The following is a 17,380-nucleotide window of genomic DNA, read 5'->3' as shown; positions in this document are numbered from 1 at the left end:
ATGTGTATGAAATCGGTGTACAGCTGTACTATCAGTGGATAAATTGGTGACTACTACATAAATATTACTACTTACATACTACTACATACGTATTACTACATACATACTATTACATACAAATTAATGCATACGCAATGGCTTACATATATATTACATGTATTTTTGAAAATCGGTTTAATCTGTTTATGCGAAAAATATCAATACAAAGACAGATTTGAACTGAATAATCACTTGAAAAGACATAAATAGCGAACTACACCTAAACAAAAGCTGGTAAAATCCGCACTGTCGTCTTGTTTGCCGACGTCAACTTGAATTGACTCGGCATTACATTTTGTCGTATTGATTAAACTTTTATGAGTATAAACAAAATGCATTATTTTTATTCTATACAACCGTACAGAAATAAATCACTGAAGTGCTATACATTTTTCATTGTCATGGTGTTTTGTGGCGCAGGTTACCAATTGTTATGTTGAACAATTAATCCATATTTTGAAAAACTTTTATTTGTGTGACATATTATTTGGTTAGATTAATATAGATTGATCTATCAAAATATTACGCCAGCTCTTTACGGAAACACCAGCATGCTAGATATCGATGGTTTCTATATGACGAATTGTTTTTAATCGACAAAATATTTCTATCAGATTAGTTTGACTTGTATGCTACATTTCCATATTTACTTAGGTTGGGAATATTGATTTCTATTTTGAAAACAGTGCTGAATACTTTAGAGAAATTCGAGCATGATGGATTCTCGGTTTTCCTTTTCTTTTCGTAATATGACATTTAAACAATGGATACCTGAGAAATATTTATCATTTGATGAAAACATTTTTATTTCACAGTGAAAATACCTGTAATTTGTTATTTGTTGAAAAAAAGATAAGTGCTTCTGATGAAAAAGTTTGAAGCATGCGCACAAAGAACCAAATGAGTTTGCGACGTTCAATAGCAGTGAAAAATTCGTTTGGTACATAAACGTGAAATTAAGTTGGTTTACACTTCTCGTATCTCATGACACTCATTAAAGTTCAATGTGATTGATGTTTACTGGTACATACATTTACATATACGCAACGTCTCTAGCATTTATTGGTTCGAAAGGGTGCAAAAGAACAGAACGCAATCTAGTTAATAATAAATGAACCACCTGCATCAAAATCGAGAATGCGTAATATTTACATGTAATTATTAAATATAATTCCATTATGATAATATATTAGAAAGTTTCCAAAAACTCCGAATCTGTTATTCTGCTAACCCAATCCAAGAATTTGGCCACGTGCGTGTAGTATCCATAGTGACCAGGTCTATCACACCCAACACCCCACGATACGATTCCAACCAAGAACCAAGGGTCATCAGCAGTCCTCTGCATGGACATTGATCCCCCACTGTCACCAGAACAGGCATCGCCAAAATAGGCACGGTTATACCCGGCGCAGATCATCGAGTCTGTGAAGTTTCCACTTCCGATCCGAGCATGGGAACAAAACCTTCTGTCTACGTAAGGCACATAGACATCTCGAACGTACGGAGGCGTTTCTGTGATTCGTTCATGAACTCTTCCGCACCCCACGACCCTACCGACAGTCCGACCAAGTTGTCTGTTCATGAATACGCCTTCAATCGCCTCAAGAGACTGGAGGCATATTGGTCGTATTCGACGGTTGTACTCGACTGGGGCATCTAGTTCTATTAAAGCTATGTCGTTGTCATAAGGAGCCCGTTCGCCGAATCTTGGGTGAGGGATGTATCTTCGAATACCTCTTCTCTCGCCGTCCGTGCCGTTACAGAGGTCAGTACCCAAGAAGAGATCTACAAAGCTTGCATCAAATGACTTGTTGAACTCTCTGGAGAAGTGGTCGTTACTGGTACAATGGGCGGCTGTCAGAATCCATGATTTCGATATCAAAGTGCCACCGCAAAATGTCGTCATCTAGAAAGTCACAATGGAAATAGACGGAGTCAGAGTTATGTAAGCGTAGCTTTAAGTCAATCATAAATGAATATGGTTAGCATTTTTACTATTATCGAAGATTGCAAAATAATTAAAACAGAAACGAAGTTGTAAGGGAATGATATCGTATAATTTTCTCTTTCCATTTTTGGCATGCTGCAGTGTAACTAGTTCATATTGACATCGATTATTTATCATTTAACATAATATTAGAATCTAGCTTCCGGATACAGGTGGCAGCCAACTAAAAGGTTTTATAAGTGAATTACCTCCCTTCGATCCCGTAAGATCACGTGCCATGGGGAAGAACCTTGTTGCACTGATTGACCTCTGCTTATTCTTCCAAGCATTCGTGGTGTCATATCTGGGACGGCAGGTCTTCCACAAACTTCCAATAGAATAACATTCATCATGTCATAAATTATGTCATAAATTAAGAATTTGAGTTTGGTATAACGAATGCCTTTCGTTATGTAAATAATTACAAAATTGTAGCGTTTCATGATTTCGGACATCTGGGATATGTTTTCTCTCCGTGGTACTCATGACGGTTTTTCTAATTTCTATGTACACAACCCTAGCGATGTTAAACTGTGCAACAAATACATCATTGCATTTTAAAGTTATTTACCCTTGTGAATAGGTATTGACTGTGACCTCATTTATTCGCGTGTGTTTATATCATATATTCCAATGAAAAAAATAACAATTCGACACATGCCTACAAGGAAGATAACTCTGTAATATGCAAAAACAGAATAAGAAGTGTAAATAGTACATACATCCGTTGTCTATTCTCGGCGGTAGGTTGGATACTTGAACACGCCTTGGACACTTCACAGTTACCTCCCTTGTCTACTAAGCACGTGTATTCCCCAGTTGTTGTCTTGGGTCACTGCGTGTATAGTTAATACCGTTCCGTTCTCAGATAGCTGAAATAAACCGCATATTAATTTACACAAATAAATTGTTCTCTAAAACAGGTGAATTAAATCACGTATTGAGTTAGTAATACATGATAAAACTCTTTTGTAATAGCTAACGTAAATAAATTATAAGCTTGCAAAAATGTTTTAAAAAGAATTCAGAATACTCAGAAATAACACAAATACAAACAAAACTGAACTAGAGGTGTACATCGTAACATAGGACTATACTATTTTCATCTGTGATTGAGTTGTTAACAGGCTGTAAGTGATTATGGTAGGAGGCAACCAAAAAAGACCTCAAAATTGAATTCCAAATATTCTGCAGAGATTGATGGCACAAACAAATCATACTGTAAACCAAATTTTAATCGCGTGAGATTTACTTTCGTGAATTCCGTGATCGAATAAAATTCGCGAAAATTAACCTCTCGATAATTATGATCAATATGATTTAGTATGATAGACTAGAATCAAATGAAAGTATAATTGTATGAACACCACTAAGCCTATCCTCTATCATTAGGGCTGAAGAAGCCTGCTGGATAGCAAGTGAAAGCTACCTGTAAGTAAATTTTTGTTAAGTGAACCTGTTTAAAATTCGGTATATAATGTATGTAGTATGTTCCGCGAATGTTAATCTCCCCGAACTTGTTTTGAAACGGAAATCGCGAAATTTAATGGTCTCGAATAAAGTTAGTTTAGAGTATATCAATGGAGCTCCGATCATGTCTTGTTTTGGAAGGGATTATTGGGAGATTATCGAGTGGTTTACCTGGTATTGTTCTCCTGCCTCTAGCTCCACTCCATCTTTCATCCAAGTGATATTGTGTTGTCCAGCTGTACAACTTATAGTGGCAGTATCTCCACTGATGACGGATACCTCGGACGGTGAGATTTCTATTTCTGTAATAAATAGACAGATTCCATATTCATGACTCGACTAAATACAATTGTATACTGTCATAAAAACTTTTTTTTAAATTAACATCTTTTAGTTGAATCATTAATATTTCGTGTACAGTTCTGTATATAAAAAGTATCAACATACTTCCTTACTTTATTTTGTGAAAAATACTACGCTTTATGATAATAACAAGTAAACCAGTCATTTTCATCAGTTCAACATGATAACTAAATGATCTTCTTAAATATAGATTCAAAATAATTGTATAATTTGTATTACTTAAAAAGTTTATCAACGCATACGTCAAGAGTTTACTATTCAATGTTAATACCGTTAATAGCTGGTTATTTACGTGAGTCAAAATTTACGCGATATTTAACTTTTAAATATTCGCGATCTTGCTTTCACGGTATATATACGATTTAACTACCGTAGAGCCGGTTAATTTTGCGGGGATGATATTTTCGCGATTTCGCGACACATTGCTGTAACCGCGAAAATTTGATTCGCGAATTATTAAAAATGATTGAACAATTTATAACCTAAAGTCCATATCGCGAAAATTTAAACCGCTAAAATTGGATTTTCTCGTTTTTTGGGTCAATCGCGAATTTTTTATTTGCGAAATTAACCGGTTATACGGAATTTTTAATATCGGGTATCAAATTTTTGCGATCATCAAAAAATCGCGAAAATTACCGGCAATATGTTTAAGGCCCTCTACCTTTCCGAAACGGCTTTTTAATTTTTTAAATGGGAATGTAAAACGAGATCGATAATTTTAAGAGTCGCAAAAGTTATTAACTTACCGTTAATACAACACGTATCATCACCTATGAACAATTTGATTAAAATAAATAAAATGTTAATTTTTATAACGCGATCGTCTTTTGTTTTCCGCCGTCGTCCTAAATACCGTGCGGTAGTTGAATATCACTGCGTCAGATGGTAAAACAGCGAAATGACTCTCCACTGTTAATGTGTGTTATCATATATTACGCAAGAAATTTTACCTATGCTTGATGTTGTTACCTCATCTTAGGTCATCCATATCTATTTTCTGACGGTACTTATGTTTTTAAGAAACCTTTAAAGTTTGACTATCAAATACTAGTTCTCCAGAGGGAGAATATATATAAACACATTAAATAGTATAAATATCCCTTCCACAATTTTTCGGCCTCTTGGCCAATTTCAGTCACATAGAAACAAAAGAAAGCTAGGTGAAATTCATCTTGCACGTTTTGATATCTTTTAAATTTTGCTCCGGAAAGGTAGTGGACCGTTTCGGAAAGGTAGTGTCTCTTTATATAACTTTTACCGAAGTTGCATTCTTCCGTCATAGTGAGGTTGACCGTGATCTGTGAGAAAGTGTCGAAAGAGTCTGCCAGACACTTGTATATTCCGACGTAGGAGTCATCGAACGATAGAATCTCCAGACTTCCGTTGACATGTTCGATGACGCCGACGTCACCCATGATAAGACGATCATTTAAAGCCCTGATAAACATACAAATATCAGGAGTTATACGGTGAAATGAAGCCAAACCCGCTTTAACGAACACCTCTGTATCAATACAAAAATCGAAATAGCACAGCTCCTAATTTACAAATGTATTATATAATGCAATAAAAAGTACAATAGATGAAATAGCATAGTACCTACTTTATATTATAATACAATAAAAAATATTGTGTGAAGTTTTCACACTATCCTATTTTACTTTCGAAAAAAGAACCACGGTGTTATTATCACCGAGTTTAAAAGAGATAAGAATATTAACACGAATAAAGAAAAAAATCATCTATCGATAAGTATCAGGTTTACCAGGTAAAGAAGGTATCGGACACATTTGTGGCACAGTCGAGCACTAAACGTTCTCCTTTATTGGCAGATATGTCTGTATGTGTATCGAGTGGTCCCGGCGGGGCTTTCTGTGAATAAAAAATGTACTGTAACCCACACTCTTCTTACAGGTTTTAATAGTCAAATAGGCTATATTCTCTTGTCTAATTGATGAAAAAATTATGAACAAAACAATAAGAAGGGAAAATATTTTATTTAAATGTTTAAAGATGCTCCACCGCTGACAAATGGTACATACTTTACACCATTACCACACCATTGAAAAGTTTGAGCTTCTAATTTTACTTCAAGGTAAAAATATAAAAAAATCATTAATTGCATCCCGAAAAAATTCCATGGCACTTTATCCTATATGGAATGAAGTACTGGTTGCCCATGCACAAAAGGCAAAATAAATTATTTCATATTAGTTTTTGTGTTAATTAGACAGATATATACACGATTACACACCAATTATTGTTCAAATGATGAATATCATTTAAGGTCTGTCGGCGGTGGAGCATCTTTAATGATATAGTAATTTGTGCTTAACCTTGAAAAGTATCATTACTAGTGTTTCCAAAAAATAATGTTGTGTCAGTTCAACTGTAAATATCGGTGTGCTGAGAACCTAGTTCAATAATAAATACATTTTTACATATTAAAACAGCTTCAAAACATACATCATTACCGAAATCCATACTAATCAATTTGTATACAAAGTAATATTGCGTCTGATTCTGAGTCTAATTCTATAATTAAGGTAGATAAGAGTTTCACACCTTACCAAGTATAACAGAAGTAAACACTCACCACATTGTCTATTTGATGAATTTTTGTGTCACACAGCATTCCAGTGAAGTTGGACGCACAGTAACACGTGAGGTTCCCCTCCTGTTGGACACATTCGCCATTTTCACATATGTTGTACTCGCACCGCTTTCCATTCACACACCTTCAACGTATTCAAATTTATGAAAATTTAAAGCCCTAACCAAGAAAAAGGGTATTCCACATTTCAAACAGATCAACAGAGACACGCCATTGTAACATATAATTTTAAGCAATATTAAAATATAGAGAAATTGAAATACCAATAGGGTTACATTTTAAAGCATTTTCTGTCCTTAGCTTATATCAAAGTACATTTGAGATTCACATGAGTATTTTCCTAATTTTAGTTCTATGTAATCACAATGTATCTTAGGAGGAATGTTCTGTAAGCGAAATTCCAATTTTCAATGCAACGCAATGATGAATTACAACAAATACAATTAGCGACACTATAGTTTACGCAATATGTCCAGCGAAAAAAACCGCTAAAATTAGTGCTTATACCCTATGAGGAATAGATATTAGTACCTAAATGTTTCTTTTTCCTCTACGCAAACGGACATTTGGTCGCATCGTGGTACGCAGTTCGACACTGAAAAAAAATAAGACAGAATTGTTCTCTAGTCGAAGAACAGTAAATCTTATATATGGCTTTTGCAAGGAATGTACTCGTTGCACATTACTACGATATGCATGGTCGTACTTATATCGAATTGCGTTTGCGTTGTTTAAGATGCTAAACAAATATTTGAAAGCAGAAAATAGCGTGCCTTTAAGACTAAAAGATATGTACATGTATTCCTTATGACAAATGCAACAGTCAGTCTGTCTTCTGTTGTTACATTATACATTTATAATATTAATTGTGATAAAAGCCATACAGAAACAAAATTCCACATACCATACATTAAAAATCCGCTTCATAAAGTCCCAAAATGATTTACTAGTCCAGGGGAACAGAAATTTGAAACAGAGAATAGCGTACAAACTTAACTATCAAAATCCAAGATGAATATAAATCCCTTCAATACATTCTGAAATAGCGGTAACAAACTTTAACTATCAAAAGTCCAAGATGGTGGCTGGTCGGCCATCTTGTTGACGCGATCAGTCCCAAAAATGCATGATGCAAACAACAGGGTCCTACGGGAACCTACATATGAAATTTGAGAAAGATCCCTTCAATACTTTATGAGAAATAGCGGTAACAAACTGTAACTATCAAAATCCAAGATGGCTGCCTGGAGTGGCCATCTTGTTGACCGATCAGTCCCAAAAAACAATATGCACAACTAAGGGTCCTATGGGGAACCTACATATGAAAATTAGAGAAAAGATCCCTTTAGTGCTTTCTGAGAAATAGCGGTAACAAACTTTAACTATCAAAATCCAAGATGGCTACCTGGCGGCCTTCTTGTTGACCGATCAGTCCCAAAATGCAATATGCACTACTAGGGTCCTAGGGGGAACCTACATATGAAATTTGAGAAAGATCCCTTCAGTACTTTCGAGATTTAGCCGTAACAAACTTTAACTATCAAAATCCAAGATGGCGGCTGGGTCGGCCATCTTGTTGACCGATCAGTCCCAAAATGCAATATGCACAACTAGGGTCCTAGGGGAACCTACATATGAAATTGGAGAAAGATCTCTTCAGTGCTTTCTGAGAAATAGCGGTAACAAACTTTAACTATCAAAATCCAAGATGGCTACCTGGCGGCCATCTTGGTTGACCGATCAGTCCCAAAATGCAATATGCATTCTAGGGTCCTAGGGGAACCTACATATGAAATTTGAGAAAGATCCCTTCAGTACTTTCTGAGAATTAGCCGCTACTCAACTTTATTTCTCGATAAATTGAGTATGTCACGCGCAATTTGGGAGCCGCGCGGATGAATTTATGATGGTCCAAATCAGAAACTTTTGGTGTTTTCAGTAACCGAACGAACGTTCGATGAACATGTACATGTATCAAAATAGGTTTGAACACATATACATGTACGTGTGTAAATACAAATGTAGAAAAGTTACATTGTTTATGTTACTACCGTACCTCTTTGAGCAATGCTTCCGTGCGTATGATAAATAAACAATGTTGTACAATGTACAGTTTTGCACATTCCGATGACGTCGCAATGTTTACATGTTGTGTGTCTGCGAATCTGTGTTGTTCTCTACAACATGTAGCCTAGATCTACATTATATTCGTATTTTTAACATCTTTGGTTGTACGCGAATGGATAAGATATGTCAGAACACTTCAGTATTTGAGTTGGATAAGTGTAACCAAAACGACCTAGCACGACAATGCATTTTTGTTCACCTCGGCGGACAGACAAGTCCTGTACGTTATCTAGAATCTACTGTGAATCGGCAAGAGTAGGACTTACATACACAATGTACGTTTGGGTGTTTCGAAATATCAATGAAACGGAATCCTTCAATTGTAGCTTTACAATACTTGTAATAGATACCTCTAATATTTATTGAAGTGTTTAAAACAACAATATAAATATAGCTAACATTTTGAGAGCGGTACAGTAAACGTTTACAGTAGTGGGCCTACCTGTGTTTGTACATGTTCCTCGAAACGACGTCCGATACATTTGAAAATCTCTAAAATCCGGAAAGAATGACATGGAACTATGTAAACATCCGTGTATTCAAGAAATTTCAAACGTGAACTGATTAAGTAGAACTCAAGTGATCACAAAATTGAAGAAACTCTCTGTTTGTCACACCTCCTTGACACAGGCGGTTTGAATCGGACGCCGCGTCACAACTACGTTAAATATCCTGCCACGTTATGAATTGTGTAAGCGTGTGAAATCATACGAAGCAAAATATTAAAACCAAACTGCTTTGCACCATGGTGTTTTTAACAACAGATAAATAAAATGATTTATAGTTCCATACCGGGAAAACCTCAGATATATGCTTCATCAGACGGAACTCATTTTATTGGTATGTTCATTGATAAATTGGCGGGAATTTCCGCCACTTCAAGTGGCTGTTCGAAATGCCTGTCGGAACCAAACGATATAATTCAATTTTAGTCTTATAAATGCCATAAACACTATTAAGGGTAAATTTTGAGCTATGAAAATAATAGTTAAGACTGTAAATATAAGGATTAAAGTCTCTTTCTGGTGGTTCTATCGAAGGATAAAGTTGAGTAGGGTATCGATATTTGTTTCATGGACCGCTTCGCGGTCCATTCCAAATATCGATACCCTACTCAACTTTATCCTTCGATAGAACCACCAGAAAGAGACTTTAATCCTTAAATAGCGTTACATATTAAAATATTATGAAACAACAATTTGAAAACACATAAAGTAGAATTGTATCTTTGTCTTCAAGTCAAATATTCGCGTACCCTCATTTGGTAATACTGTGAAATCACCCAGGAAACCTCTTCCGGTCACGAGGTAGTCTGACGTCAGAACTATTTTTAGAGTGTCAGATTTAGTGATGTATATAAGATTCTGTGTGGTCTGGCCGCATATTTTACCCAGAGAATTGACTCCTGAAATCACCAAAAAACACTTTTGTTAAAATAAGCCTTATATTGTATGAAGCCAGCTTAGCCATCCTAACAACGACTTACTACACAACATAAAATATCCTTGGGCATGCGCACTCTCTTTCGTTGTTTGAAGCTTGCAGTCTATTTTGTAGTTAAAAGTTTTTGTGGTAAGCGAATAAATGACCATGGTTTTTTTATAATAATGTTTCCGTACAAACAACGAAAAGAACAAATTAAAGTTTCTAATCAACGAAATTCTCATTTTATATCGTAAACAATATGACATTGTTGTCGCATTAAGAAAATTTCCGTCAATCGCAGCATTCGAATAGCAGCTAGTATATCGTACTGAATACAATATTCGAAGGCTATTTCAAAAATTATCCTCGTTCAGCATTACCTGGGAAAAGGTTCAGCACATTTGATCAAGCTTTGATAGAGAGAAAATGAACTCCTGACTACAATAACTCTAAATCAACATATTTATGGGGCGATTTTTTTCTCTCGTTTTCATACTTAATGACTTAACATGTGCAATAACATGTTTACTAGCCTTCTGTTGTTCGGTCGAAAAACTCCAGAGAATCAAATGTGCAGTTAATGGAGCCTTCCATGTCAAGATAGACTAAGGTAAGGCGTATGTGGTGGTCCGGCTGGGGCGATATTAGGGTAATCACACACCGGGACTGGGTAGGATATAGGCCTGGGAATCCTGGACTTGTCACCACACCCTCCATAGCCCCGTCAATGATCTGGTGACAATCTACAGGGATATATTATAGACATCAAACTCAAAGACATAAAAAATGTCGACAAAGAAATATAAAATCCATGTTCAAAATAAAAGATAATGTTGTTATTTTTAAAGGTTTTTTTCATGGACAATATCAAACAAAAGCTTAAACTACTAAGGAACTCGTTTCATTAACGTGTAAGTCTGAATTAAAAACTGTGCGAACAAGTTAATAATGCTGGTCATATAGCAAACCTTCCTGATTGACAGCTTCGACAGGTGCCTCGTTTTCGATGAAGCTGATATGTATCTGGAATCCCCTGTCTTCCAGATAGCCGTCCGATACGAATGTGATAAAGGCTTGGTTTCCACTGGAGGTTACATAGGACGTATGTGTCGAGTCTCCGCATATATCTAGTAAAGATGGCGAATCTGGAAACAGAGGCGAGAGTTAATAACCACTTAATGTATGGGTGTCAATTACTGCAAACGAACTTATTTTAGCGGCAATGTTACATTGACGCTTTTTGAGCTGTCTTTGGAAAGCTATTTCATGTACTGCGCTTAATTTGGTAAGAGAGTATTTCCAGATTTCTGGCATTGTGCCACCAATTTTTTACAGTTTCTTATACCAGAGTAAATATTGTATACTAATTATTTTCGCGCATACAGACTTGGTGTAAACATGGGATTTGAGCAAGTTAGTTTAATGATATTTGATATACCGAAATCCTTTTAGAGCAAGGTTTTGCGTCATAGAGCTATTATATCCCGCATAGGTAAATTCGTAGGATATCTGTTCTCGGTCTTATGTACATATTGTAGTGTCGCTCATTTAAATTATGGACAGTGCGAATTGCACATGGGACCGGGGATTACAAAGAATCATGCATAGCGAATAATGCTTTGTCAACATGATTATATTGGGTTTCAAATTTTATTACTTGATATATAACTACTATATCTTTAAATCGTTAGAGTCATTTTGTTTTCTAATTTTCATTTGAAAATTAAATCATTATAAACCTAATTATTAATGCAGTTTCATAGTGTTAGTGTATTTTTCATCAAATTGCAGTTTACGATACAATAATCGACATTTACAAAGCAGACATAGCAATGTCCTCACGTGAATCTCTTCCGTCGTACATTTTGACGTAATCAAACAGACATCCAGAATCTTCTAAACTAACATCCCGTATCTCTATGTGAATCCGCTGATTTTCACTAGGTGCCTGTAAAATATTAAACATTGATGACGCATTACAGATCTGACAGAAATATTCCTTTTAACAGAACTTCATAGATATTTAAATTGTTTTGAAAGACCTAAACTTCCTCAACTCATATTGACTAATATATCTGAAATATAAGTATTGGATCGAAACTCAATCGATTGCGCATGATCATCATTTGATTTGCCCTCAAGATGGGTTCAATAAATAAAACAAGACTCAGACCTTCACTGAAAACCTCCCCTAGTTTATACCTTTATCCAATACACAGAGAAGGAATACGGTTGGTACTGCCCGGGGTAGTTTGGACTTGATATCAGTCCTCCAGTCTCAATCACCTGATTACATCGCGAAATGTCGGAGGTCTCTATGCAAACATACAAACTTGTTAATAGAAATAGAAATATGTATTTAAACTTTTAGAATTCTGAAAGCTCTCACCAAAGGATAACAAAAGTATGTGCTACATTTTCCTCAAACCTAAGGGTGTAGTACTGGTTTATCTGATAAAATGCATTCGTGTTATCGGAGGCTTTCCATGAGATACGATCTCGTGACGTCAAGACGTCAACAGGTCTTCTCATTAAAATTTAAACGCCATTAAAAGAGCACGCAAGCAGCTGGATTTGCGTCAAAATATTTTTTTCCTCTGTATAACAAAATGCAGTTAACCCCTCAGTAAGACTAGGGTATTGCTACATTTTGTGACTCTCGGGTAAAAATTCCTTATCACTCATACTTACATACTAGTTTGAAAAAAAATATAGTAAAATAAGCTTTCAAATTAAAAGTATTATAGATGTAAGGTATGTGTCAATTTCAGACATTCACAGACATACAATGTATTAACATCAATAATGCAATTTTAAAAGCATCTCATCATTTAATTTTGTCACAGGTGAATGATTTCCTATAATCTACCTCTAGGAATGGATTCAAACATGAGCTGGAAGCCTCTGTCCTGTGTGGAGCCGTCCGCTGAGAAGTAGAGGAAGAGTGTGTCGGAGGTAGAGAGGAGGGCCAGAGGAGAGTACCCGCAGTATTTACCAACTGTATGGACCTGGTCATCTCCACCATCACGTACCTCAAGGTAGTCCCAACTGTGTAGAGAAAGTTCGGAGTTATATAAACATATTTTCTTTGTAATCTAGATAGTATTGTAAAGAGAAATGACAGAATTATATAAACACATTTTTTTGTTATCCAAGTAGCACCAACTGTATAGAGAACTGACAGAATTATACTAAACATATCTTTGTTATCCAAGTTGTCCCAACTGTATCGCGAATCAACAGAATTCCGTGAACATATTTTTGTTATCCAGGTATTACTGAATAGAGAAATGACAGAACTATATAAACATATTTTTGTTATCCAAGAAGTCCCAACTGTATAGAGAAATGAAACAATTTTATTAAAAAGATATTTTTATAATCCAGGTAGTACTGTATAGAGAAACGTGGGAATTCTATAAACATAATTTTGTTATCCATGTTATCCAAGTAGTCCCAACTGTGTAGAGACGCGTCAGAATTATTAAACATATTTGTGTTATTTATCCGTAATGCCTTGTCATATTTTGATTCATAATGATTTCCGATACGTTATATTATATGTATAGATTCTTTCGATCACACTTCAGAATTTCACATGCAATAATTATAGTTTCAAGTCAAGTTTCATTTGTGTTTTTTCAAAATATACATGTACTGAATTTCTTTTCCTCGATTTGGCTGACATTAACATGTTTTGTTTTTTATCAGTGTTTCAAAAGACGGAATAGAGTATGGTGGGTGTCAATAGATCTAGGGCCCAGTTTCATGACCATTCCTTAACTTTAAGGAATTCATTAACTTTAAGGGACAATTCACTCACGCTAATTCTTTTACATAACCAACGAAGCAAAAAATAGGCATAAATATATTGTTCTAAATTTCTTATGAAACATATAACATTAGATATTGACAAATTCCACGTCATTGTTTAGTATTTTAATTGATACCGTTGTAATTACAAATCGTTGATCAATACGATTAAGCAGGTAGAATATGTACGCTGTACCAATATCCGAGCCAAAGTCATGCACGTTAAACAAATGAACTACATAACCGCTGTGGAGGTGATATAATGATTTTTTAGGCAAGACAATTCACCTAATAAGGTAAACACAAACTTCTCCTCAGAGCGATTTGAGCTGTTCTAGACAAAAGTAGCATTACTCTACGAGCAAGGGACTGGGTTCGGCATACAAGATATTCGACCACAATGTGTAATGGCGGACAGCGAGTGAGTTTGAACATTTTCACACGCATTTCACCACCATGGGATTTTCTGACATATCACAGTAAAACCAACTGATCTAATTTCCATTAGAACTGGGGGTTTTCCGATATATATACAAATTTTAATGTTCTCGTAAAATTAATTGTCCCTTTAAATTTCCTCATAGAAAAGCATTACAAAAGTTAACGAAAATATTAAGTTAAGGAGCCTTCCTTAAAAACTGTAATGCTTTCCTATGGAGAATTTTAAGTTAAGGGATTCCTTAAATTTAAGGAATGTTCATGAAACTGGGGCCTGGTAAAATAGAAGTGATGGAAATAATTAATGAATATAATTAATGTGTTTTAAAGATCATAGCAGTTAATCTGCGTAAATAATACTGTAAATTAATTATATTACTCGAGGGATTTGTTTTCGCGCTAATTCGAGTCGTTCACAAATTCAAATTACTTGCTAATATTTATATAAAAGGGCAGACTTGAGTCATTAACATCCCCCTTCCTGAACATGAAGTGATTTTGAGACCACAAATCGCGAAATCATGTATTCGCGTACGCAATATAATTAAAAATAGACTTGTAATTCCACTACTCTTGGAGCGTAACGCAAAGTATCGTAATGGAGAGGAATTACAAGTCTAATTTTAATTAGATTATCGCGAATAAGTCTTACAGGTGAGTTTGCGAAATTAAGGACTCGCGAAATATTTACGATAGCAAAAACACTTACTGACATCCGGTAGAATATTCCAGAGCAAACGACCGAGCAGACAATAATAGTCGATGTCCTTCCTTCGCTCTGATCTCCCACCTACAGAACCAGTTAGGTAGGTAGTAGTCTTCGTCCATAGGGGGACTTATAATGCCATGGGTCTCTGTAACTATCCCTCCACATAACGACACTGTCAATAACATAGATACAAAACAACATTGTTTTCTATATAATACGCAATGTACATTGAAAATAATGCAAAACCTGTCACAGCGGCCATCTCTCGATAAAGACCATCTGCTAACTAAGACCATATTGGGGGTACAAGTTTACAACTAGCCAATTTCAACACAACATGACTTCTAGTTTATTAAGACACTTGGCTATAAGGGTAACAATTTCATTATCCTTTGGGTGATATATTATAGACAGAATGTAATATAGCTGGTTTTATCGTATATTTCTACCCCTATAGTTAGATGTCATTAAACTCTCAGACTACCACATGTACGGATATTTTCTCGGGTTAGTATTTTTGCAGTCTCGCGGGGTATTTCTTTTATCACGATAAATTGTGAAAAATTGTGAATTATATATACATTGTACACATATATCCAATAACCGAAATTTTAAAACCGATAAAATTTAATTTTGTCGTTTTCTGTCCAGATCGAGAAAAATAGTTACGGCCTGAAACTTGTATCTGTGCATGCGTTCGGCACCCAAAGTGCCTTCTAGAGTCCCAGGAAAACAGCAGGTCGACAAAATTGGCCATGTCAGGTAGAGGTGGAAATGGCCATCCAGGGGAAAAGTTCCATGAGAAACGGCAGGTCGACAAAAATTGCAGTGTCAGGTAGAGACAGAAATGGCCATGCAGGGGAGAAGTCCCCAGGAACGACAGTCGACCCGGAAAGTAGCCAGCTGTACGGCATCAATTAATCGACAGGTAACTGTTCATGTTGTTTTACATGTATGTTTATTGATATTTCAGACTGGGCATAACCTCTGTGCGCATTTCATTTGGCTGTCAAAATGTTTGGATATCGAAATATAATGTTGATCTTTAGTATAATTGGTGACTTTTAGAACACACTTTTTTACGGCGCAGTGTGGTGGTTTTGACATTAATTTATATTTATCAAATGGGTTTCTTGTGTGTTTTCAATAATTCTATGATTTAAGTTGTTTCATCTAAACGCCATGTCAATACTAAATATTGCTATTATAAAGATATGCATTTCGATCTGAATAAAAGTTTTTTCTTGACTAGATTCTGGCAGCAACTTGAGATAAATGTGTTTTAAAATTACCATCCATATGATTAAATATGTGAAGTCAACTCTTACCGTCTCTCTTTTGTCGATGACCAGCTAAAGACGAATAAACGAAAGATGACAACAAGCCGAGACAAAATAAAATCAAGCTGGATCCAACAGCCATCTTGGGGTCAGCTGAACTCGGTATGGATACTATAATAAAGTAGTGTTTACGGGGATAGGGGGCGGATGTAGGTACTTAAAGACCGACAGTGAGATTCCTAACAGGCTCGTATTAGCTTTGTTAGCGTCAAGTCATCTTAACACTTTATTAATATAAGAGAACAAAAGTGGCATCTTTCTACCAGGCAGCATATTTTTCCAGTAAATAATTTTTATTTTATCAAGAAAAAGTGTTTAGACTAATCAAGACATCTGTTTTCCCTTTGTGTTTTTCAATTTGACAAAGTTTCTTTTTCTCTCAACCCAGTGGATGCGTGGATGGATTATTGAAGTGGGTCATTGAGGACAAGGAGATGACTGTTAATTATGACAGATTTCATTCATTCACGAAAATAACTGTATTTCTTTTTAGATAGAGAACACTCGAATTTTTAATGAACCTTATAATCCCTAGATAGATTTTTTTCGACCCTTGGTTTGTAGTTACTGTATTGCGGAGCTGAACTGGGACAACATGGCATATAACGATATTAATTTCACAACTTTAAGATATAAATATATCTGGATACTAGAAGATCAAAATATATGAAAACTGACTAATCCTCCGGCTTCATGGGAAAGGGCCCTGCAGGTAGGGCGGTAGAATTGTACCCGCTGCCGCTATTGCATGATCGTAAAAGGCGACTAAATTTAGGATATTATCTTTTCTCTTCTTCCTAACTGACTTTTTCCTTCCTAATGCCTCCCTTGGCATCGCCTCACTTTTGGCCTTGAGTTGAGCGTTCGCCCCTGTGAGGAAGGCTCTGGGTTCTGTTCCCTGGCCGAGACACACCAAAGTCTATAAAAGTGGTAGTTTCTGCTCCTGCTTAGCGCTCAGCATACAGGGAGTGGCACGACTGGTTCGCCCGTTGTCAGTATAATGTGACCGGGTGGGGTGTGTTGCTTGGTGTCTTCGGCGGCATGCTTCA

General features: G+C 35.8%; 1 protein-coding gene across 1 annotated transcript; it reads right to left on the bottom strand.

The window, feature by feature from the left end:
* Positions 1-820: 820 nt before the first annotated feature.
* LOC138336247 (mannan-binding lectin serine protease 1-like) lies at positions 821-17,142 on the bottom strand. The gene is given in 18 exon segments (XM_069285651.1): positions 821-1,948; positions 2,239-2,357; positions 2,752-2,797; positions 2,799-2,855; positions 2,857-2,901; positions 3,671-3,801; positions 5,124-5,302; positions 5,631-5,737; positions 6,462-6,603; positions 7,011-7,074; positions 9,862-10,011; positions 10,565-10,774; positions 11,000-11,176; positions 11,874-11,979; positions 12,234-12,346; positions 12,901-13,079; positions 14,992-15,163; positions 16,320-17,142. Coding segments are annotated over 18 exon segments (2,811 nt in total). The 5' UTR covers positions 16,414-17,142; the 3' UTR covers positions 821-1,228.
* Positions 17,143-17,380: the final 238 nt, after the last annotated feature.

Source organism: Argopecten irradians, chromosome 12 (genome assembly GCF_041381155.1).
Source record: "Argopecten irradians isolate NY chromosome 12, Ai_NY, whole genome shotgun sequence".
Classification (NCBI taxonomy): Eukaryota; Metazoa; Mollusca; class Bivalvia; order Pectinida; family Pectinidae; genus Argopecten; species Argopecten irradians.
Note: the sequence above shows the minus strand (reverse complement) of the source record. Positions and strands in the feature narration are given on the sequence as shown.